This window comes from Dendropsophus ebraccatus, chromosome 10 (genome assembly GCF_027789765.1).
Source record: "Dendropsophus ebraccatus isolate aDenEbr1 chromosome 10, aDenEbr1.pat, whole genome shotgun sequence".
Lineage (NCBI taxonomy): Eukaryota > Metazoa > Chordata > Amphibia > Anura > Hylidae > Dendropsophus > Dendropsophus ebraccatus.
Window position 1 is genome coordinate 85,995,470 of NC_091463.1, and position 25,602 is coordinate 86,021,071.

A 25,602-nucleotide genomic window follows, 5' to 3' on the forward strand; every position below is an offset into this window, starting at 1 on the left:
ACTTGTCAGCTGCTGTATGTCCTGCAGGAAATGCTGCTTTATTTTCATTCTGACACAGTGCTCTCTGCTGACATCTCTGGCCAAGACAGAAACTGTCCAAAACAAGAAAGGTTTTCTATGAGGATTCCCATAGAAAGCCTCTCCTTCTTTAGAGAGTTCCTGTCTCAGCCAGAGATGTCAGCAGAGAGCACTGTGTCAGAATGAAAATAAAACAGCATTTCCTGCAGGACATACAGCAGCTGACAAGTATGAGAAGACTTGAGAATTTTTAATAGACTAAATACAAATCTATATAACTTTCTGACCAGTTGATTTGAAATAAAAATATTTTTGCTGGATAACCCCCTAAAAGAGATAAAATAAGAAATAAAATTAAATGAACTCAAATAAGTACATTTTAAAGAGGACTCGGACGTTCAGGTGAAGAAGAAGGAGGAGTAAGTTGAGATGGCCGAGGAGGAGGCAATAGCCAATACTGATTTGCCCAAAGGCTCCTTAACCAGGCAGCGGGACCAACAAGTCATCTGGGATCCACGCCTTGTTCACTTTTAGGAATGACGGTTTGTTCACTTTGGATCGGCAGACACCCCCATGTGGTGCTAAATATCCTTTTGGACAGCATCTCCAAGGCATACTAGGCGATCTCTGGCAAGGAGCCATCCTTCAGCATCATGAGATGGGTTGAGACATACTTATCCACCATGTACTTATAATTCTGCCTCCTGCTGATACAAGCTTCATGTGACGATGGCGTTGGTGCATTTTGAGGAGTGCTGAGGAAGGTGTTCCACAAAGCGTCAATGCACATGCTCCCATCCGAGGTGGTACAGGACCCCAAGCTGCAGTGGCAACCACCTTCTCCTTGGCTTGTTGCTCCCAATCCCCCCCACCCCCCGAACCCTCTCTGTCGGATCGGAATTCTGATAGTACTGCCTCAACCAGTTCTGGGAACCTTTTTGAAAATAATAATGAATCTCAGTTCGGGAAGTTCTGTTCGCTCCTCTTTAGTGCCAAGCATTTCCAGAAATCAATGTGCTGTGCTGGAGGTCCCTGAGGAGGTTTCCTTTTACAGACAGAATGTGTAGGGTTCTGTGGACTGTTACCACTACCACTCCCTTGGATTTAGTGATATACTCTAGCTCACTAAAAATCACTGCACTGCACTTTTTATATTTTGGTCGTCTGCTCTGTTGTTGAATTTAGTACTAGCACTTTAATTATTTATGCACTTTTATTGTTGTATCAGTGGGCTGGTTAAAGATTTATGACATTTGAAGTTGGTACCTGACATTGGGTTGGGTAGAAGGACTTGTTTATTTTCTTGGTCCCTGGGAAGATACTATGTTTTTAGATTTTTTTAATTTTAGACACAGACAATATTTATTTAAATATTTTATAATCAATGTATCATTCTTATTATACCTGATAAGCCCACTCTAAAGGCCAAATTACATGTAGCGATTATTGTTTAAAGATTCGCTATAAAGATTGATCATTAGGGAAAACTACCGATTTTGTAGTGAATCATTCTAAGGCTATTAGATTCAGCGATTACTGTTATGAACGATCGTTTTTACATCGTTATACGGTTTAGACAAATAAGGGCCCAAATTATATGCAGTCCCAACGCATAAAAGATATACATCAAACAAAAAATAGATCCACAATGGGATCACAAAAAATTCAGGACAATGAAAGATAAATATTATTGTAATATTTATTCAAATATTTCATATCTGTCATGATCGTGCCTGAAAAGGCATCAGTGCCACCCTCTGCGGTGAAGATCCGAACTCTGCGCCAAAGACTGCGCTTTTGGCATTAAGTCCGTGCCTAGTTTTGTTCTGTTCTTTGCTTATGTCTTTTGTGATCCAGTCCGTGTTTTCTCAGTTCTCCCTGCACTTTCCCTGCTATGGTCTGTTAACTAATTGTCTCTGCTGTGTTCTGATTGAAAGGTCTCTTCACCTCTGGCTTTCTGTGATTCTCTGGTGTGTTTCTCCTGCTCTACCTATCAGCTTGGAGTACGGGACTTCTGTTCCCTTATAGCTTGGTCTTTCCCTTCAGTCTGGGCTCTTGATAGTTTTGTGCAGCTTGTCTGTCAGCTAGATCCAGCCTTTGTCATATTGTCTGTATTCCTGGTTTCCTGACTGTTTTGCCTGTTTCTTGCCATTCTTTGTCTTTTGGTTCTGTGTCTTGCTTTAGTTCTCTGTGTGCCTCGCTTAGTCTTTAGTTTACCTCGCTTAGTCCTCTGTGTCTCGCTTAGTCCTCAGTGAATCTTGCTCTGTCCTTAGTTCATCTTGCTACTATCTCTGGCTTTTGGTTCTCTGTTTACCTTGTTGCATCTCTGGCTTTCGTTCTCCATTGGTTTGGTCCCCTGTTTCTTGCTTACTTCTTGGTCCTGTCCTTCTGTGTGTCTTTGGGATCTTGCCTTGTCTACTGTCATTGTACCTAGTTCGCCTGTACTGTGTCTTACTGCAGCGTAGGGAACGTCGCCCAGTTGTGGACGGTCATTTAGGACCTGCACTGCAAGTAGGTAGGGACAGCATGGGGGTCTTAGCCATAGGGCCCACTTGTCCTGTGTGCCTTTGTTCCCCGGGGCCCTGACAATATCAGATAAAATTCATTAAAAATGAAAGAGGACATACACATAGGATTCATATAGTCATATATTGCACATGCACCTAAGTGCTAAGTGGAAATAAATATGTACGGATATTGCAATACAGGCAGCCTCCACCAGATGGCAGACAAGTAAACAAAAAAGTAAATGTAAATGGCAATGAGAAAAATATATATATATACACAGGCAAACACCAAAAGAGGATGCATGTATTGAACCTAGTCCCTCTCACCTACTCACGCTACGCGCGTTTTGCGTTGCTTTGTCAAGGGATAATCAATTATCCCTTTTATTCCTTGACAAAGAAACACGAAACGCGCGTAGGGTGAGTAGGTGAGAGGGACTAGGTTCAATACATGCATCCTCTTTTGCAATTTCATATGTAGCATTTGTTGGTGATTTCACTATTTGTGTGGTACTTACTTAGTTTCCACGTTATTGCACCAGGCTTTGTTTGCCTGTATATATATTTTTTTCTCATTTCCATTTCCATTTACTTTTTTGTTTACTTGTCTGCCATCTGGTGGAGGCTGCCTGTATTGAAATATCCGTACATACAGTATTTATTTCCACTTAGCACTTAGGTGCATGTGCAATATATGACTATATGAATCCTATGTGTATGTCCCCTCACTGACTTCTTTTGTGTATGGTTCTGTTTCATGTTTCAAATTTTTTAATGAATTTTATCTAATATGAAATATTTGAATAAAGATTACAATTAGGGATGAGCGAACCGAACCGTAACAAACCAGATTTGTTATGAACTTTGCAAAAAGTTTGGTTCGTCACCGAACCGAACTTTGAGAAAGTTCGTAACGAATCTGGTTAAAATAACAATAACAAATAAAATCACAGAATAGACCAGGATACAAGGGATTATTACTCCTATAATCCCTTGTATCCCGTTTTTTTGTGAATATCAAGATGTGTGCCATCACCCCTGTTAGGGTAAGACCTTAAGCTAGTCTCCTCAGATATACCTGGGTGCTGCCTAATCAAAAATGTAATGTGACAGCTGTCTGTGAGTATCAACCAAGACACATAAAAGCAACTTCAGTGTTCAAGCTGATCTACTTTATTAAGTGAAAATCTCTCAGTTTATATCTTTACAAGAAAGCTTCAAAAAATAAAATAGGAGAACCCCGTTTAGCAACAAAAAAGTAAAAAAAAAAAAACTGTAAAAAAAATCCCATCACTGTCCCAGCAAAAAAAAAAAAAAAGTCAGCTGTCCTATCACTGCACAGTTGTGTAGAAAAATGTTGACGACTCATTGGGATTACTGATGTCTGATTGCTGACGAGTGCTGATGTCTGGTTCTTTAATTATGGGCAAGGGCAGTACATGTCTGTTCCTGCCCATTGGGTCAACATCCTTCCAGAAGACCATCAGGAAATTGGCCCATTCTTGCCACTGTCACCTCCCGATGCTTTAGGGGGTCAGTTCTGCACAAGTTCTGCCTCCACCACCTTGCAACCATCTGCCGCTTTGACAGCAGTCCAACCTGCCCCGGTGTCTTACCAACTATGTCAGGCCCAGCGCTCTCAGGCTGTCCTCCATTTGGTGAGCCTGGGTGAACGGAGCCACAGTGGGCAGGAGCTCCTCCGGACCATCAGGGAGGAGATATATAAATGGCTGACCCCATGTCAACTAACGGTGGCAAGTGTTGTAGCTGACAAAGGGAGGAACATTGTCTCTGCAGAGCAGCAGGGAGGGCTGAGTCATACACCTTGTATGGCACATGTGATAAACCTCATAGTGCAAAGGTTTCTTCGAACATTTCCTGCTAATTGTTGATCCCTTTTGAGGATGCGACTCTGTTTGTGAGCAGGCATGACTATGGGATCAACAACATCATACCACTTGTCCGTGTTCTGGAAAGTGCACTGAACAACATCATCAGCAAGGATTCCCAGGTCACCACGACATGTTTTATCGGTAAACTACTTATTACATGAACAGATATGCGAAAGATCGACATACTACCAACAATAATTTTTCAACATGTTGAAAGACAAAAATGAACGATTTATTATTTGTTGTTTGATCGTTGGGTGTAATTACACGGACAGATGATTGCTCAGTTTTTAAATGATAATTGCTCCGTGTAATAGGTGTCAGGGCAGGAACTTACAGACACAACCAGATAGTGGGCCCTAAAACTAAAACAACCCACTGTCCCTGCCTACATGCCTCAGTCAACCCTAGGCGGTCGTGGACAACTACGACGACGTTCCCTGGACTTAGTAGGTGCACACAAAACAGGACAGACAGACAAAACACAATAAAGAGTAATGAGCAAACCTGGTCAAATCACATGGGCAACGCAGTACAGATTCAGCAAAACAAAGAATAGTCACAGGTCAGGCGAGGGGTCAGAATCATGAGTAGCAGTCAGAAGGAATTAGGACGGGGTACGCAGGAAAAAACAAGGGGGAGCTGGGACCAGAGGTTAACCTAATAGCCAGCGATCAGGAAATGACCGCTGGCTCTTTAAATACAGGACCAGGAGCCCAGACCAGAGCGTGATTGGTCCGGATTTCTGAGTCCTGACTAATACACGTACAATGCCTAGCCGCCGCACATCATCGGAGCCCGTGATGCCCTTGGTAACCAGGGACGCCGTCTGGTCTCCGTGACGTCACCCGGCCTCGTCGAGGAAGGCGGCGCTGCGCTCCAGCGGACGGCGCTGGAGCGTGGTCAAGTAAGTTCCTGACATTACCCCCCTCTTAGGATGGGCCTCAGGACCCTTAACTAGTGGACCCGGTTTAGAGGGATTGCATGCATGGTATTGTCAGATCAGACATGGGGCATGCATGTCTTTTCCAGAAACCCACATATGTTCTTCAGGTCCAAACCCTTTCCAGTGGACTAAGTATTGTATGGCCCCCTATACCCATCGAGAATTCAAGATTTTCTCTACCTCATACTCCAGTTCACCCTGAATGACCAACAGAGCAGGGGGAAACAACGGAGATACCGGAGGAACATACTTTTTCAACAGAGTTTTATAGAATACATTGTGAACACCGAGTGATAAAGGCAATTTTAATCTAAAAGTCACAGGATTAATTATTTCCACGTTGATATAGGGGCCAATATATTTAGGTGCTAGTTTGCCGGACTGCACCCTTAACCTTAGATTCCTAGTAGACAACCAGACCTTTTCCCCTACTATGTACTGATGGACAGATATGCGTCTTTTATTAGCATATTTTTGATGTTCTTGGGCTTTAACCAAGCTCTGATGAGCTTGGGCCCAAACTGTGCACAGTTTAGAGAATATGGCTTCAACTGTAGAATTGACCGATTCCGCGGCATGAGTAGATTAATACTTAGGGTTAAAACCAAAATTACAAAAGAATGGTGACATTCCCAGTGAGCGCTGTTCATGATTATTTAAGGCAAATTCGGCTAGAGATATAAAGTCCCTCCATTTGTCCTGGGCATCAGCCACAAAACACCTCAGAAATTGCTCCAGAGACTGATTAACCCTCTCGGTTTGCCCATTAGTTTGTGAATGGAAGGCAGACAAGAAGGACAAAGAGATACCCAACTTTTCACAGAATTCCCTCCAAAATCTCGCCACAAACTGCACACCCCTGTCGGAGATAGCATTTTCAGGAATGCCATGCAAGCGTAGAATATGATTGATAAATAGTGTAGCCAGAGTTCGAGCATTAGGTAACTTACACAGTGGAATGAGGTGGCATATCTTTGAAAATCTATCCACGACCACCCAAATGACAGTCTTACCCTTAGACAGTGCCAGGTCAGTAATAAAATCCATAGAAATGTGTGTCCAAGGTCTTGTAGGGACCGGTAGAGGATGTAAGAGACCGTCAGGTGGCCTACGAGGAACCTTGGACTGAGCACAAGTTTCACAAACCTCCACAAAAGATTTGACATCCCGGGCCCAAGCTGGCCACCAGTAATGGCATGAGAGCAAATACTTGGTTCCTGCTATTCCGGGTTGTCCAGCCAACACTGAACTATGAATCTCCTCCAAGACCCGGAGGCGAAGATTTGGAGGCACGAATAAGAGAGATTCCGGAGTATTATGGGGTGCCAGGAGTCACCAAGTCTGGCTGCAAGACAGACACAACAACACCAGGCTTTAAAATCGTATCGGGCTGATTCCTGGGAGAATTCTTGATGTCGAAACTGCGAGACAGGGCGTCAGCTCTGACATTCTTGGAACCAGGCCGATACGTGATCTCGAAGTTAAATATAGAGAAGAACTATCTAAGTAAATCAGATTTTTATGGTCAGTGAGTACTACCACTTTATGTTTGGCACCCTCAAGAAAGTGCCTCCATTCATCAAACGCCATTTTGATGGCCACTAATTCTCTATTGCCAATATCGTAATTACATTCGGCGTTTGTAAACTTCCTCAAAAAGTGGGCAACAGGACGGAGGTTGGTAAGGGTGTTAGATCCCTGAACCCCCACATCGGATACGTCCACCTCCACAACGAAGGGACGCTCAAAATACGGCTGTGTGAGCACTGGAGCCTCTGAGAAACATTGCCGAAGTTTATCGAATGCCTTGATAGCTTCTGAAGTCCAGTTTACTAGGTCCGCCCCTTTCTTAGTTAAATCCATAAGGGGTTTTGCTACAAGTGAGAAGTCTTTGATGAACTTTGTATAATAATTGGCGAAACCCAAAAACCTCTGCAGGGCCTTCAGGTCATTGGGTCGCTCCCAGTTTTTAATGGCTACAACTTTAAGTGGAGCCATACCAAATGAAGTTGAGGTTATACAATATCCCAAAAACGAGACCTCCTGGATACCGAACTGGCCTTTCGATAACTTGGCAAACAGTTTATTTTGTCTCAGAAGCTCCATTACCGTATGTACATGCAATATGTGAGAAGGGGAAAATATCAAAATATCATCCAAATAAATGACAAGAAACCGACCCAAATGCTCCCGGAAAATGTCATTCACAAAGTGTTGGAAGACCGCTGGGGCATTACATAACCCAAAGGGCATAACAAGGTATTCAAAATGGCCCTCTGGGGTATTAAAGGCGGTCTTCCACTCATCACCTTCCCTGATTCTGATAAGATTGTATGCCCCCCCGTAAGTCCACCTTAGAAAACCATTTGGCTCCCACAATCTGGTTAAACAAATCCGGGATCAAGGGTAACGGATGCTGATTCTTAACAGTAATTTTGTTTAACTCCCAGTAGTCGATACAGGGCCGAAGCCCACCGTCTTTTTTGCCCACAAAAATAACCCCGCCCCCAACGGAGAGGATGAGGGACACATATGTCCTTTCCACAGACTATCCTTTATATTATCTTGCATGGCCTCCCTTTACGGACATGATAAGTTAAAAATACGTCCCCTAGGATATTTGACACCAGGGATTAAATCGATTGCACAATCATAAGGTCTATGAGGAGGCAATACCTCTACTGCCTTCTCATCAAACACATCAGCATAGTCAGACAGGAATTCTGGAATCTCCCCCTCCTCAGGGGAGCACTCTGCCAGGGACAACGGAATACAGTGGGAACTACACTCAGAACACCACCAAATAAGCTCCCTACTAGACCAATCAAAAACGGGGTTATGTAATTCTAGCCAGGGTAATCCCAGAATCACATCTGAAGACAAATTATGCATGAGGAGAAAATAAAGGTTTTCAACATGAACAGACCCCACCTCAACTTCCAGTTGAGGGGTTATATACCGTACTGTATGTCACCCTGGGCAAAGGGAGCAGAGTCGGCTCCCGTAGCATTCACAGAACACGTGAGCCGCAGGGGACATACTTCGAAACCAGAAAAAAAAAATGGGGTTAATAAAGTTTGCCGATGACCCAGAATCGATCTGGGGGCATACCCAGAAACACTATTATTCCCCAATACAAAGGAAATAGGCAACAATAACTTATTCTTGAAGGTTACTTCTGCGCCTTAGAGGCCCCCTCGATAGTCTCTCAGGCGCTGAAGTTTTCTGACGGTGGTCCTGGCCTGGGCGGACATTGCCGAACCCGATGACCCACCTTCCCACGATACAGGCACAGATTATTCTGCAGGCGATGTGCCCATCTGACCTTGGCGTCAGTGGAGTCCACCTGCATTGGCTCTTCTGGTGTGGGTATAACAGGAGGGGAAGGTTTAGGGTAGGAGTGTGGAGACAATGAGGTTCTGGGAAGGTCTGGGGTACCCCTTTCTCGCTGCCTGTCCCTCAAACGTCGGTCATACTCTCCTCGAGTGAGTCCGGGGGTGGGTAGGCCACCAGCATGTCCTTTAAACGGTCACTCAACCCTGCAAGGATCTGGAATCGGAGGGCTGAGTCATTCCAAGTGGAGAGACTGCTCCACTGCCTAAACTCGGAACAGTACTCTTCTACGGGACATTTGCCCTGCCTCAACCCTGTCAGTTGACGCTCCGCATTGGCAGCACTGTCAGGGTCGTCATATAGTAACCCTAAAGCCAAAAGGACTGGTCCACTGTGAGCAATTCAGGTGAGGCAGGTGGTAAGGAGAAGGCCCATTCCTGGGGCGGCCCATGGAGAAGGGACATGACTATGCCCACCCTCTGAGTCTCATCTCCTGAGGAGCGGGGGTGTAACCTGAAAAATAGTTTACATCCCTCCCTGAAGACACAAAACTTTCTCCTGTCCCCCGTGAATTTATCTGGCAGCTGGACGGGCGGCTCAAGAGGTGCTGGGGAGGTCACAGTAAGTTGTTGTGGGGCCGTCTCCTGATCTTGGACCCTTACAGCTAGCTCTTGCACCGTAGTATTGAGCCACTGCATTTGGTCCACAATGTTAGACATGGCGGTCCTGTTGTCCATGAGGCACAATAACAGTTTGGGCGGTCGGGGACAACCATGAAGACGTTCCCTGCACTTAGTAGGTGGCACACGAAACAGGACAGACAAAACACAATAAAGAGCAAGCCAGGTCAAACCACACAGGCAACGCAGTACAGAATCAGCAAAACAAAGAATAGTCACAGGTCAGGCGTGAGGTCAGAATCACGAGTAGCAGTCAGAAGAAATTAGGACAGGGTACGCAGGAATAGACAAGGGGGAGGTGGGATCAGGGGTCAACCTAATAGCCAGCGATCAGGAAATGACCGCTGGCTCTTTAAATACAGGACCAGGAGCCCAGACCAAAATGTGATTGGTCCGGACTCCTGAGTCCTGACTAATACAGCTGAGCAGGCTGCAAGCCGGGTGGCTGCGGCGTCTGCCACTCACCTTGAGCCTAACTCTGCTCAGCTAAGTGTACGACGCCTAGGCGAGCCGCTGCACGAGGACGGCGCTGGAGCGTGGTCAGGTAAGTTCCTGACAATAGGGTCTTAACAGGTAGGATTAACGCGCAATCTATGATGCTGACCAATCAGATAATGCTGATTTGAGCTGTCAGGAATGCCGCCCGTGGTGCTAGTCAACTGGCTATTGCTTTGCCCCCCTGATATGTCTTTGTTTTCTACAAATTTTGCTAAAAGTCACTATATTGTGGTCGCTGTAATTGAGGACGTTTTCATGGAAGTTACATTCCCAATCAGCTTTGTGTTGTTAAAAAATACCAGATCCAACAACAGAACTTCACTTTTTGTTGGCTCACAAACTAGCCAATGAAATGTTCCTGCAAAAATGTGGACATTTTCTCCACTTTTCAAGTTGAAGATAAACCATAGCTCCAAAATTTACCTCCCTACAAATTCTACCAACACACATTCTACATCCTCGCCATCATCACCCACTATTTCATTTTATCTTTCACTCAATTACAAACAGAACTTCCTCTCCATTTTCCTGTTGTCTCTGCCCTTCAGAATCAGTGAAAAAAACCTTGAAGATTGGTTGAGGGTGCGGAGTCCGACTATGTCTCTGGAGCACCAATGTTTTTATCCCATACCAGAGCCTTAAGCTCCCTAATTTTTCTTGCAAGACCTCAGCAGTTTGTGAACATACATTTTAAGTTTCCATCTAGTTTTACATATTCCAGTTTCAATTCTTGTGGGTAAAAAAAAAGTTTTTGACTACTAATTTGTAACACATGTATCTCCTACAGGCCCTAGAAAGACACAGGGGTCTCCAATGAAACCAGTGGCGCAAAATGAATCACACATGTGAAAAAACATCGGCAATTTCCCTTGTTGGCAGATCCCCCAAAGCAAAGAAGAAAATGCTAAAAAAGAAACTAGTAAAGGAGTAGACAGGTAAAAGAATTTCACCGGCGGTCACTTTGTCAGTCCTATAGATTTAGTTGTATAGGACAAGTCACAGACTCATCACTCTAATTCCAGTGACGGGAGGGGGCCTAGATACATTCAATGAATCTACTCACAGAGGCATATCACACGTTTAAAACATAACTTTTAATATTCAGGCTTAAAAAGTTAAAAACTGCCACATACATATGTATCTTCGCATACCCATTGGTCTAGGGTGCTATATCAGTCTTGCCAACTAAATCACCAGGACCGTAGGCAAACTAACAGATACAGTATGATACCACAGTACCTGTGTGGATATACTCCAGACCCTATCAGCCTTACCATATAATCCACCAGGACCGCAAATACTCTAATGGATGGATCGACACCAAACAAAAATCAAAACCCAACGTGTTTTCCCATGGGTATCAAACATGGTTCTTCAGATGTTAATAAGGTTACACTTGCATCAACTTATTTCTTATGATGATGCACCAACAGAACATGAACTGTGTAATGTCCAATCAATTGAAGGTACAGTAAGTATGGAGGCTAGAAAATACTATTCATAATGCCATACTATACAGTCTACCCCTTAAGCAGAGGAGTACAGTATGTTTAATTACAGAGGAGACAATATATATTAGGTACAGAACTACATGACTCACCCTCAGGTTATGGTGTAAAGTCTGCGATGAGACTGGAGTGATGTTCCTCTGGTGTTATGGTTACCTGCCAAGTGGATGCAAGTGTAATCTTATTTACCCCTGATGAAGTATGTTTGATACCCACGGGGAAACGCGTTGGGTTATGGGTTTTGTTTTGTGTCAATCCACACAGGTACCACTATATGTAGGAGTTGAAAACACAAAGTTTGAGCATACAATATTGGCACTTGATTATTAGGAAAAGCTAATAAAATATCAAATAATAGGATTAAGTCATTATTTTAATGGTTTTATTTGACACAACAAATCTTCATAGTCTTTTTATAGCGGCCTTTACATCTTTATTCTTCAGGCTGTAGATCAGGGGGTTCAGTATAGGGACCGCAGCTGTGTTAAACAAAGAGAAATATTTTTTGGAGCCTGATGAATTTGGCGTCTGGTACTGGAAGACAAGAGAAGCGTAGAGACAGAGGACAACTGTAAGGTGAGAGGAACACGTGTAGAAGGCTTTACGTCTGCCACTGCTAGAACGTATAGACAAGATGGTGGAGATGATGAAAATGTAGGAGATGAATGTAAGGGCAAAGGGGGTAAAAGAAGAAATAAGCACCCCGACAGCATGAATATAGAGCTGGAGAAAAGTTGTATCACTGCAGGATAGCTTCAGGACTGGCACAATGTCACAGAAGTAATGGTCCACCTTGTTGGAATAAAAACACAATAATTTAAAAAGCCCCACAAAAATAGGCATACATTGAAGAAAACCAAAGACCCAACATAGACATGCCAAAAAAATACAAAGTTTAGAGCCCATGACAAGATGATAATGTAAAGGGTTACAGATAGCAACATAGCGATCATAACCCATAGCTGCCAATACCAACAGTTCATCACAAGACAATGACACAAAGGTATAAATTTGCACAAAACACTCAACGATTGAGACAGTGTTATCTCCCGATATGAAGGAAATAAGGATTCTGTGAAGGGAAATTGTCGAACAACTAATGTCCAAGAGAGACAAGTTGGCCAAGAAAAAGTACATGGGAGTATGGAGATGGTGATCTAGACAAATGAGGAGGAAGATGGTGATGTTACCTCCGAGAGTGAGGAGATAAATGAGCAGAACCAGGAGGAAGACAAATAATAAAGGCTTCTCCGAGATCCCCATAATGATGAAATAGGTCGTTGTGGTCACATTACTATGATCCATTGTAAAATTTTAAAACATTCTAAGTTTTAGTTGACAATAAAGTAGAAAATTTAAAACGTGTATTTTTTAATATCGCTTTTCTTATATAAATACAATTGTGTTAACCTTTATAAAATTAAAAAGATGAAAACTTCAGGATGAATTCAAACAAAAAACACAAAAATAAGAGAGTGTTTCAGAAAGGTTTTATTAGAATATTAAACCATGAGTGTAAATAATTTCCAGTTTTACATACTAGCGTTCTGATTAGAAGCCCATATTGTATAGATAAATATGCTTTGTGTCCATTCACCAGTTTCTTGGCAGGTTTGTAAAAGGAAGTCATCTAATAGGCTCTTTTTGGGAAACACGATACATATAAATGATGTATCCAGCAAACTGCAGCTACACAGTGAGGAGAACAAGGAGGAAGCGTCAGACTTATTCTTTATAAACGGAAGAAGCACATAAGTGATAGGAGCAGGGGATTAAATAGAGAAATGGTAAAATGTTGAGGGTTTCCCTTGTGTCAATAAAGGCCGAGGGGATAAGACATTAAAGTAAGAAACACAAAGGACACACGTTCCCTGATGAGGAAAGAAGCAGACTTGAGAAAAAAGCAGACTATAAGGGAAATAAAAAAGTTGCATTTGTGTCTCAAATAGTATATGCTTCCTCTATCAGGTGTACAGTAATGAAGGTCAAGTGTACTACTATAACCCTCAGTGTTAAAGCTAAAGGACAACCCTGGTGATTTTTTTTTCCAGGCAATTAAATAACATTACAAAGTTATATAAATTTGTAATGTGCTTTAACCCCTTAGTGACCCATGACATATCTGATACGTCATGGTGCAGTAGCGGGAGTTCAGAGAGGGGTCCCCCGGGACCCCGCTCTGAACGCCGCTGCTCCCGGTTGTTATCTGCCGGCACGGGTCCCGTTGCCGCACCGGCTAACTAAGCCTATAAATGCAGCTGTCAAACCTGACAGCTGCATTTAGAGGCTTTGCTCCGTGCATCCCTGGTGTCTAGTGGGTCGGATCTCCCCCCCGCAATGTGATCACGGGGGTGAGATCCGTCCTTCTGCCCGTGCCAGGCCTCAGCCTCGCAATGACGCTGATCCCGGCTCGGTAATAGATTGCTATGGCCTGCAGCTGGCCAGTGCAATGTATCACCAATCTAATGGATCTTTGCTGTGTATATACACAGCATTGATCTCTATGAGAGATCAGTGCTGTGTATATACAAGTCCCCCAGGGGGACTTCTAGTTAATGTAAAAAAATAAAGTTAAAATGTTTTTTTATTAGTAAAAAATCCCCTCCCCTAATAAAAGTCCAAATCACCCCTCTTTTCCCATTTTATAAATATAAATACATAAACAAATAAAAAAACATATTTGCTATCGCCGTAATCGCCCGAACTATTAAATGATCACATGATTAAATGATCCAGCGCAAAAAAATCCAAAGTGCAAAATTGTGCATTTTTGGTCGTATCAAGTCTAGAAAAATGTAATAAAAAGCGATCGAAAAGTACACATCATGGCGCAAAAAAAGACCCCTGGCTGTAAAATCGGGGTAGTAAGGAGTAGAAGGCTACACATGCAACCAAAATGTGGGTAAGGAAAAGGCAATTGCCTTTGCAATAATGGGGTCGGGAAAGTATTTAAAATAATAAGATAAAATACATATAAAAAAATCAAATAATAAATCAAATTAAATTAACTCAATAAATAAATAAATTTGAATGAGGACTCGGACGTCCAGGTGCAAAAGGAAGGAGGAGTGGGTGGAGATGGTGGTGGAAAGTAGAGTCTGAGGAGGAGGCAATAGCCAATACTGCAGATTTGCACATAGGCTCCCTAACCAGGCACCGGGGCTGACAAGTCATCTGGGATCTATACCTTGTCAATTTGTTCACTCTGGATAGGTGGACAGAGGTGCTATATATCCTTTAAGACAGCACAGTTGCTTTAGGCCAGGCCAGCACCTCTAAGGCATACTGGGCGATCTCTGGCAAGGAGCCTTCTTTCAGCACCATGAGATGTGTTGAGACATACTTATCCACCATTCTGCCCCCTGCTCGTAGGTGCTTTATCTGCTGATGGTGTTGGTGCATTTTGCGGAATGCTGAGGAAGGCGTTCCACATAATGGCCATGCTCATGCTCCCTTCCGAGGCAGTGCTGGTTCCCAACCTACTGTACAATGGCGACCACTTTCTCCCCCCGAGCCCTCTTTGTCAGATGGGAATTCTGACAAAAGTGCCTCAATCAGTTCTGAGAACGTTTTGGAAAATTCGTAACGAATCTCAGTTTGGGAAGTTCTGTTCGCTCCTCTCTAGTGGCAAGCAGAAATCAATGTGCTGTGCTGGAGATCCCTAAGGAGGTTTCCTTTTACAGACAGAATGCATAGGGTTCTTTGGACTATTACCACTACCACTCCCTTGGATTTGGTGATATACTGTAGTGCACTCTAGCTCACTATAAATCACTATATTGCACTTAAAAAAAAAATACTTTTATTGTCTACTCTGCTGTTGCACCTAGTACTAGCACTTTATTATTGTATGCACTTATTGTTGTACCAGTGGAGATGTGCTGGAAAAGAATGGGGGATGTGGGGTTTAATTGCAGCCAATTGGCAGGCTGCAAGGGATTATAGATAATCACAAAATTATAACTTAAAACACACGTAATCACAAGGTTTTTTACTTAAAATACGCATTTATGCATACGTGACTATTTACGAACCTACATACAACTGAGCATCATAACAGACATATTATTTGGGATAAAAGCTAGATGTATTGTTTTTGAAGATGGTGGTGGAGATGTTCTGGAAAAGAAAGAGGGTAGGTGGACTTGCAGCCGATTGGCAGACTGTAAGGGATTATCGATAATCCTTGCTTCCAAGAATTTACAGAAGTATAATGTAAAATGTGCGGTTGCCATCTTGGACTGGGTTCGTACAAACTTTTCAAAAAGTTCAGTTTGGTCGTGAACAAAACTTCTTGCAAAATTCATGACAAATCTCGGCTTAGGAACTTGGAATCTGACCACTTGGTTTGGTAGAAGGATGCTTTTAATTTTAGACAGAAAAAAATATCTGTTTATATATTATACAGTCAATAAAGGTATAATTCTTATTATGTCTGATGTGCATAAAATTGTTTTTTTTTTTTATTTAAACGATAATTGTTCTGTGTAATTGTTTCTGTGTAATCGAAAAATCGCTCATTTGTCATTGATCGTTGATATAGATCTGACCCTAAAATAGTTGTTTATCGTTCGCTGTCATTCCACATTCATTCGCTGTAATTCCGCACTTGTTCACTAATCGTTCAGTATAGTTCTAAATCGTTCCTTCGATCATAGAACAATCGTTGTAACGATCGTACTATCATTCTGTGTAATATGGTGAACAATTTCATGTTACAATCCAACAGAACATCACTTTTTGTTGGCTCACAAACCAATGAAATGTCCTAACAAAAATGTGGACATTTTCTCCCCTTTAGGCCATGTTCATACGGTGTAAGACACCGGCCATTCTGTGACCCGGCCTGGTCACAGAATGGCTGGTGTCCGAGAAGGTCATCCCATCCGGTACTGCAGTACCGTCCGGATGATCTTCATTTTTGATGAACTTGGATGCGGGTGCATCCGCGTGCGCCTGCATCCCAATTCACCGCTGCGCCTCCGGCTGCTTGCTCCATTGTGGGAACTCCATTGTGGCATTCCTGTGGCCACTTTTCAATGAATAGTGGCTGCAGAAAACTGACATATCAGTTTATCGTGCGGCCAGTTAGAATCCTGGCCTGAGCATATATTATAAAAAAAAGAGTTATCAGACTGGTGTAAATAAGAACTGGCTCAGTTGCCCCTAGGAACCAATCAGATTTCACCATTTCATTCCTCAGAGATTCTTTGAAAAACTGAAAGGTGGAATCTAATTGGTTGCTGGGGTCACTGGACTAGTTCTACTTTACACCAGTTTGATAAATCTCCCCCTATGTGCATACGCTCCGACCAGGATTCCATTCATTCAAATGCAACATATGTTTTGCATAAATCACATTGCAGTTTGCAACAATATCTGTAATTTATGTAAAACGTACATTGTGTAAACATGGCCTTAAAGGTAAAGTCCTAACTCCAAAATTTACCTCCCTACAAATTCTACCAACAAACATTCCACATCCTCACCATCATCAACCACTATTTCATTTCATTTTTCTCTCAATTACAAACAGAACTCCTCACCATTTTTCCTATGGTCTCTGCCCTTCAGAAACAGTGAAAAAAACCCGGAAGATTGGTTGAGGGTGCAGAGTCCGACCATGTCTCTGGAGCACCAATGTTTTCATCCAGTACCGGTGCCTCAAGCTCCCTCATTTTTCTTGTAAGACCCCAGCCATTTGTGAACATACATTTTAAGTTTCCATCTAGTTTTACGCACTTAATTTAAATTCTTGTGGGTAAAAAAAAGTTTTTGACAACTAGTTTGTAACACATGTATCTCCTACAGACCCTAGAAAAACACAGGGGTCTCCAATATCTACATTGTGAAACCAGTGGTGCAAAAATGAATCACACATGAGAGAAAAATAGACAATTTCACTTGTTGGCAAAGCCTCTAAAAGGCTATGTTCACACAACTTTTTTTTCAGCTCCGTTTAATATGACGTCCGTTATTTTGAGTCTAAAATAACGGACGTTTATTGAAGCCTGGCATCCCCTTAGTGCAATGACGGGTGTTTGCACATTATTTTAATTTGGGGTTACTAATTGGCCTTTGGTTATGGCTTAATTGAAAAATCCATTGAATTTAATAGTAAAAACGGAGAAAGAACGGTGACAAAAGAACTGTGTGTGAACAACTAATAAAAAACGTCTGAAAATAATGTTCATGTTCATTATTTTGACATCTGTTGTGTGCATAGGACGTCCGTCTTCCCATTGACTTCAATGCAATTGCATTGAAGTCAGTTAAATTGCTGCAAAAACTGAAGTTTTTTTTAAATAGCGAAATCGGACGTTTTTCTCCATTTTTGACGTTGTGTGAACATAGCCAAACAAAGGAGAAAATGATAAAAAAAAAAAAAAAAACTAAGAAAGGAGTAGAGTGATAAAAGAATTTCACCTGCGGTCACTTTGTCAGTCCTGTAAATGTAGTTGTATAGGACAAGTCACAGACTCGCCACTCTAATTCCAGTGATGGGAGGGGGCCTAGACACGTTCAATTAATCTACTCACAGAGGCGTAGCACACGTTTAAAACCTAACTTTTAATATTCAAACTTTATATAGTTAAAAACTGCCACATACATATTTACATATACTGTATATAGGGTGTTATATCAGTCTTGCCAACTAAATGACCATGCCCGTAGGCAAACTAATAGATACAGTAGACCTCAGCCATTTGAGAACATACATTTTAAGTTTCCATCTAGTTTTACACATTTTGTTTTAATTCTTGTAGGTAAAACATGTATCTCCTACAGGCCCTAGATAGACACAGGGGTCTCCAAAATCTACATTGTGAAACCAGTGGTGCAAAAATGAATCACACATGAGAGAAAAATAGATAATAGGAAAACTAATAGATAGTAGGCAAACTAATAGATACAGTATGATATAACAGTACCTGTGTGCATATACTCCACACCCTAACAGTCTAATTGAATATTCCACCAGGACCGCAAATACTCTAATGGATATAATGTCATATAGCAGTACCTGTGTGGATCAAAACCAAACAAAAATCAAAACCCAACGTGTTTCCCCATGGGTATCAAACATAGTTATACAGGGGTAAATAAGGTTAGACATGCATCAACTTATTTCTGAAGATGATGCACCAACAGAACATAAACTCTGTTATGTCCAATAAGCTGCAGGTAAGTATGGCGGCGCCAAAATACCATTTATAATGCCATACTATACAGTCTACCCCTTAAGTAGAGTAGTATGTTTAATTAACGAGGATACAAGTGTAATCTTATTCACCTCTGAAGAACCGTGTTTGATACCCACAGGGAAACATGTTGGGTTTTGGTTGTTGTTTGGTGTCAATCCACACAGGTACCGCTATACGTTTAAGCATACAATTTTGGCACTTGATTATTAGGAAAAGCTAATGAAATATCCAAGAAAGGATTAAGTCATTATTTAAATGGTTTTAATTGACACGACAAATCTCCATAGTCTTTTTTTTATAGCGGCCTTTACATCTTTATTCTTCAGGCTGTAGATCAGGGGGTTCAGTATAGGGACGGCAGCTGTGTTAAACAAAGAGAAATATTTTTTGGAGCCTGATGAATTTGGCGTCTGGTACTGGAAGACAAGAGAAGCGTAGAGACAGAGGACAACTGTAAGGTGAGAGGAACACGTGTAGAAGGCTTTACGTCTGCCACTGCTAGAACGTATAGACAAGATGGTGGAGATAATGAAAACGTAGGAGATGAATGTAAGGGCAAAGGGGGGAAAAGAAGAAATAAACACCCCGACAGCATGAATATAGAGCTGAAGAAAAGTTGTGTCACCGCAGGATAGCTTCAGGACTGGCACAATGTCACAAAAGTAATGGTCCACCTTGTTGGAGTCAAAACATAATAATTTGAAAAGCCCCACAAAAACAGGCATACATTGAAGAAAACCCAAAAAAAGACCCAACAAAGAAAAGCCAAAAAAGCACAAAGGTTAAAGCACATGACAAGATGATAATGTAAAGGGTTACAGATAGCAACATAGCGATCATAACTCATGGCTGCCAATACCAACAGTTCATCACAAGACAATGACAAAAAGGTATAAATTTGCACAAAACACTCAACGATTGAGACAGTGTTATCTCCCGATATGAAGGAAATAAGGATCCTATGAAGGGAAATTGTCGAACAACTAATGTCCAAGAAGGACAAGTTGACCAAAAAAAAGTACATGGGAGTATGGAGATGGTGATCTAGACAAACAAGGAGGAAGATGGTGATGTTACCTCCGAGAGTGAGGAGATAAATGAGCAGAACCAGGAGGAAGACAATAAAGTGTAATAAAGGCTTCTCCGAGATCCCGATAATGATGAAATAGGTCGTTGTGGTCAAATTACAATGATCCATTTAAAATGAATAATCTTTAAAAAAAATCTAAATTTGAAGATGACAAATTAAATAAACCAATTTAGAAAATTTCTGCACAAAAATATGCCACGCCAAAAAGAAGAGCAAAAGGGAGGAGCGTGTCAAAGTTATTCTTTATAAATGAAGCATTGCACTGATAGGAACCGGGATTATATAGACAAATGATAAAATGTTCAGTTTCCCTCAGGTCAAAGAGATGTGTATTAGCGGAACACAAGGGACACACATATTATTTCTATTTAATAAGTTGTAAAGGTAAAAATTCTGGAATAGGAAAAACACAACAATTAGTAAACTTCATGATGAGGCACTAAGAGTTTTTGGATGGTGAAGTGGTGGTGAGAAAGCTCAAACTCACCCATACACTGTGTTGACTGTTGTGACAGTCTATTTAGATTGTCTTACTTGGGGGCCACATATTAAAGGGGTTATCCAGCGCTACAAAATATGGCAACTTTCCCCCTACTGTTGTCTCCAGTTTGGGTGGGGTTTTGAAACTCAGTTCCATTGAAGTAAATGGAGCTTAATTGCAAACTGCACCTGAACTGGAGACAATAGGGGAAAAAGTGGCCATGTTTTTGTAGCGCTGGATAACCCTTTAAAGGGATTATCCATCTTGAGACTTTTTGTTGCCCTATTATAAAACATAATAAACACCTTATTCTTACCTCACTGTTTCTTGCTTCACTGTCTCTGGTGTCCCCCCACTGACTGTAGCCTCACCACTTCCAAGACAAAGTCGCCTGCAAGTGACAGCCCGCTCGGCCAATCACTGACCGACTTTTTTTGTCTACCTAATGAATTGTGCATGTGGGATTCAATATGTAGGGAGGAAGACACAACCCCTGCATTGAAGCACAGTGTCTCTAGACATATGATGCAGGGACATGGAAAAAATTTCCAAAAACTTAGGATTTACCCAATAGAGCAGATTAATGAGCATGTATCCGATAGGTGGGCCCTCTTGAATAAAAGGGACACCTATTGGATATATAAACGGCAAACATTGATGGTTAATGGTTAAATGAAATGGTAGAGCACTTCTGAGTGAATTAGCTCTCTGTTGAATGTCTCTTTTTAATTTCACGCATGATATAATGTGATTCAAAGTTTTATCCCACCTTAGCTGTGGGTGATTTAGCCACCATTTCACACCGGTCGTGATGGCGGCTGAGTTATTCACATGGAATGGTGTGGCGGCATTGGTAATGCAATCTCCCTAAGTGAACAACATAGAGGGAGGTAGGAATGAATCTGAATGAATGAATGAATGAATGAGTGGAGCAATCAATCACGCTCCACGTCAGAACCGGCTTCCGGCGGGTGAAAGCATTGTGTTAGGAAAGTTCTCCATTACCCTGTAAGTTCATTGTTTATGAGCTAGTATGAATTTGGATCCTGTGGCTGATATATATGGATATGCATTTATGCGTTGCCAGGGAGATATCCTCGTTTTGACCTTGAAGTAGCAATGAATTGTAATAGGAGTGACCCTTTAAATAGGACTTTGACCATGTGTTTGTTGTAAGCTTTAGAAAGGTTTTAGCGTACGGAGGAGCCAAAAACGTGTCACTAAAATATTTCCAGTTGGATATTGTTTGCCTCCGGAGTGCGTTCTGTTGCATTGGATTAACGTTTGAAGGTATCCTGTCTTCTGAATCATCTGTGTTGCTGATCTCCAGGCAGTTGTTTGCCAGCTGGTGTGATCCAGACCAGTATTTGTCTCCTTTATTCTATACTTAGTCGCTGACTAAGTTGACTCCTGGCGAGCTGCGGTGACCCCCCACTTTCACAAGCTCTTCATAGTGTTGTGCCTAGTAGTTGCACAACCACACAAGGTGAGTGTTAAATTATCTAGTCATGGACCTGCCTGCTCTGTGTTTGGAGCTGCCATATACTACACCAGATTGCGCCCACCCTCTCTTTTTCTCTTAATCACTGACTGAGACAGCACCGCAGCCACTGATTGGCTGAGCGGGATGTCACCCCTGAGGGCAGCGTTATATAAAAAAATTTACGCTGGATAACCTGTTTAAGTTGCCCATATATTTCCAATAACTCTAAGCCTAATGATAGTTATCTCTCCTGACGGCCCCATACACATAAACGTTTGTGTGTATTCTATGGGGTAACGGGGGGTTAAGCCACAGTTAGAAAGCAATGGTGGTGGCTTATGCCTTCTAAAATAAATGTGTAAGGTGGCAGAAATAAAGCAAGCGTAAAACAGTTGACCAAGGTTGTCAGTCACAACACATGGAGGCTGGCCAAACTGTGACAGCTCTTATGTTGTGATGGTTGTAGTGAAGGAGAATGTCTTTGGCATTCAGTAGCTTTACCCCAACAATGACGCTGGTTTTACCCATAATGTCCCCTTTTCACAGAGACAATACCTGTCTGCCAAATGCCCCCCAAGTGTCACCACAATGGTCAGTCACTATATTCTTCAATAAAGATCAGAATGCCCCTCTACTTTTCTAGACACAAGGTTAACCCACTCTTGGACAGTTGGCCCTGTTGACGGCCACAAAATCCCCAATCTCTGACAGATTTCTGGCATACTGTATTACTAACTAAACAACGTTAAATTTTCAGCCACAATACCATCATATTTCCAGCTACTATAATACCCACTAGTGTCTACCCCTTTAAGGTTGAAGCCAAACCCTAACCCCAAAATTTGGTTATGCAGCTGACCGCCAACTGACTGATGTTAGGGAAGCCTATAGATTACACCATAAATATTTTTTTTCCATAGTTTACCTCACTTTGCAATACTACCTACAAATCCTCCCAGTCATCACCTATTATTTAATTTTTCCGTCGCTGAAAAAGAGTTACCTCCTTTCCAGTGCTCACTGATCTTCAGAAACAGTGAAAACGCAGAAAATACGCAGCCCAGTGAGGTGAGGAGTCTGAACATCTCAAAGCAACATTAATATGTTCCTCCAGGGCCGCAAGCTCCCCAATTTTCTTGCCAGACTGTAGCCATTTGTGAATATATAGTTTAAGGCTATGTTCAAACTACGTACGTTTCATATTAATCACGGCTGTTGTTGCCGATTTGCAACAATGGCCGTGATTAATAATTAATATGAAACTTACACTGAATCCGGGCCGGATTGTACACATAGTATACACTCCATCCGGGATCGCTAGCGGTCATGCAAAAGACTGACTATTTATTGAATAGCGGCTGCAGAGAACCTGTCAGTTCACACAAAGGAGCATGTGGCTCTGGCCACACGCTCCATTGTGTGCAGTGGTGAATTCAGCAGAAGTGAAGATCACCTGGCCGGTACTACAGCACCAGCCGAGATGATCTTCAGTAACAGCGGGCCGAGTCACAGAACGGTCTGTGTTATACATGGTGTGAACATGGCCAAAGTTTTCATCTAATTTTACACATTTATTGAATTCTTATGGGTAAAACCTACAAGTTTGTAACACACTTATTTCTAAAGTAGACTGGTGAGAAATGTTGGTAAGTCCTGTAGATCCTTTAGTCCGGGTTAGTTGTACAGGAACCTGAGGCTCTCTACCAACTAATAAAGGAGATTCTAAAACAATTAGAGATCTGCAAGTCAGAGATCTGATCACAGAATGAAAGACAACATTTCAAGCCTACGTTTTATTCTGATGGACTGATTTGCTATGGGGATTTTTTTCTATTGGGGCGTGCAAAGAGCACAATGTTTAACTTGAAAGAAAATATTATAAAGCCGCCGGTAAGTACTGTAATTGAAAGATTGACTTTTTTAACCTCTTATTGACATATGACGTCAATGTATGCCAATATGCTGTTAAGAGCGTACAGAGGGGGTTTGGGACTCAAGCCCGCTCTGTACCATGCCTCTCATAGCATCCAAGGACCGATCCTTCTTGCCAGCAATATAGCGATTTGAATGTCGCTGTCAAAACTTACAGCTGCATTTAAATGCCTTTAAAATGCTATCTGTGGTGGTCTAATGGCGGGATCACCCCCTTGCAATGCAATTACAAGTGGGTGATTAGTCATACTTGCTGGTCCAGACCTCCAGATGATGTTTATCCCGTCTCATCAATTGTTTACATTGGGCTTCAGCAGCCCTTTGTAATCGATCACTGATTGCATTGATTGATGTGTTTTATTGGCTGGGGACTACAAATTACTGGGAAAAAATGTTTTTTAACCATCCCCCATTTACCATTTTAAAAATAAGGACACTGGTGTCAAAATTGTAGACCCGCAACTGAAATGGGCTAAAGGACAATAGGCAATCAGATTGTCAATAATTGTTGGCCCAAATATTAGAAAATGGAAGAAACACAACATGACTGTCAATCTTCCTGGGTCTGAGGCTCCATGCAAGATCTCACCTTGTGGGATAAGGATGAGAGAATCTGGTCAATGACCTGAATAGTTCTGGGACGTTAGTAACACGCCATCATGGATTAAAATCCTGCAGAGCACACAAAGTCCCCCTGCTCACACCAGCACATGTCCAGCCCATTTGAAAGAAGTTATCCTGTTAGGTAAAATATATGTTGACTCATCCCCCCTCCTGGAGACTAAAAATTCTTTCAATACATATCATTACCTTATCTGTCTTCTTCCCTCAATTTTGAGCTGCTACTTTCTGCTAAAGACACAGAAATGTCTTTCTGAACTGTTAACTCTGTGTCTACTCTCAAACCCCTCCTCCTCCTCTCTCCCTTCCAGACGGCTAATGTAAACAACATCTTTGACCAGCTGTTTATATACTGTGTGAAACCGGGAGGGTAATCTAAGGGAAAGTTACTTGTGACCTTACTGTGATTAACACCTCTTGCTGTACAGAGAGAAAAAACAGTTCAGAATCAGTCAGACAGGGATGTTGTTTGAGTCATCTGGAAGGGAGGGGGAAGTGGAGAGCAGAGATATAGTGAACAGCTCAGAAAGAGATTTCTATGTCTTTAGCAGAAAGAAAAAGACAAATAACGTAATGAAATGTATGGTATGAATTGCTAGTCTCCAGGGGGGACGTTAAAAAAAATGTTTAAAAAAATATATTTCTATTATATTATTATTTATACAATATATATACTTCACCAGAGACCATCTGGATGATCCAGAGGAGGTATGGGAGAAGGTCATATGATCAGATAAGACCAAAATAGAACGTTTTGTTTGAAGGAAGAAGAAAGATGAGAAGAAGAACTCAGTCAAGACCATAAGGCATGGTGGGTTGGGGGACATTATACCTTGGGGGTGCAATTCTGCAAAGGAGACAAGACGACTGCACTGTATTGAGTGTTGAAGATGGGTTGTGGCTTCCAGCAATGACCTGAAACACACAGCCAGGACAGCTAAGGAGCGGCTCCATGAGTAGCATTTCAAGGTCCCGCAGTGCCCTAGCCAGTCTCCAGAATTGAACCCAATAGAAATTCTTTGGAGCTGAAACTCAATGTTGTCCTGAAACCTGAAAGATCAGAAGATTTGTATGGAGGAGGGGGACACAAATCCCGCTGCAGTATCTGCAAACTTGGTCAAGAACTACAGAAAATGTCTGACCTCTGTACCTGCAAAAAAAAAAAAAAAAAAAATTCTATTGCAAATATTAACTTTTGTTTTTCTATCATATCAAAAAATAATTATTTACAAATGAAACAATTTTCTTTTTTTTTATAGTATCTGTCTCTCCCGTGTGACGCATACCTACAATAAAGATTACAGACCTCTCCATTCTTTGTAGGTGGGAAAACTTGCAAAGTCGTCAGTGTATTTCCCCCACTGTATCTAGAGATCTATGGGGAGTAGTTGTATACACATAAAGCTTG

At 41.9% G+C, this 25,602-nt stretch overlaps 1 protein-coding gene and 1 pseudogene across 1 annotated transcript; both read right to left on the reverse strand.

Moving 5' to 3' along the window:
* Positions 1–11,784: 11,784 nt before the first annotated feature.
* On the reverse strand, positions 11,785–12,687 carry LOC138766478 (olfactory receptor 5V1-like). Its single transcript, XM_069944068.1, has one exon. It carries the CDS (start codon positions 12,685–12,687, stop codon positions 11,785–11,787), a length of 903 nt encoding a protein of 300 aa, XP_069800169.1.
* A 6,151-nt stretch (positions 12,688–18,838) lies between these two features.
* Positions 18,839–19,785, reverse strand: LOC138766479 (olfactory receptor 6C74-like; annotated as a pseudogene).
* Positions 19,786–25,602: the final 5,817 nt, after the last annotated feature.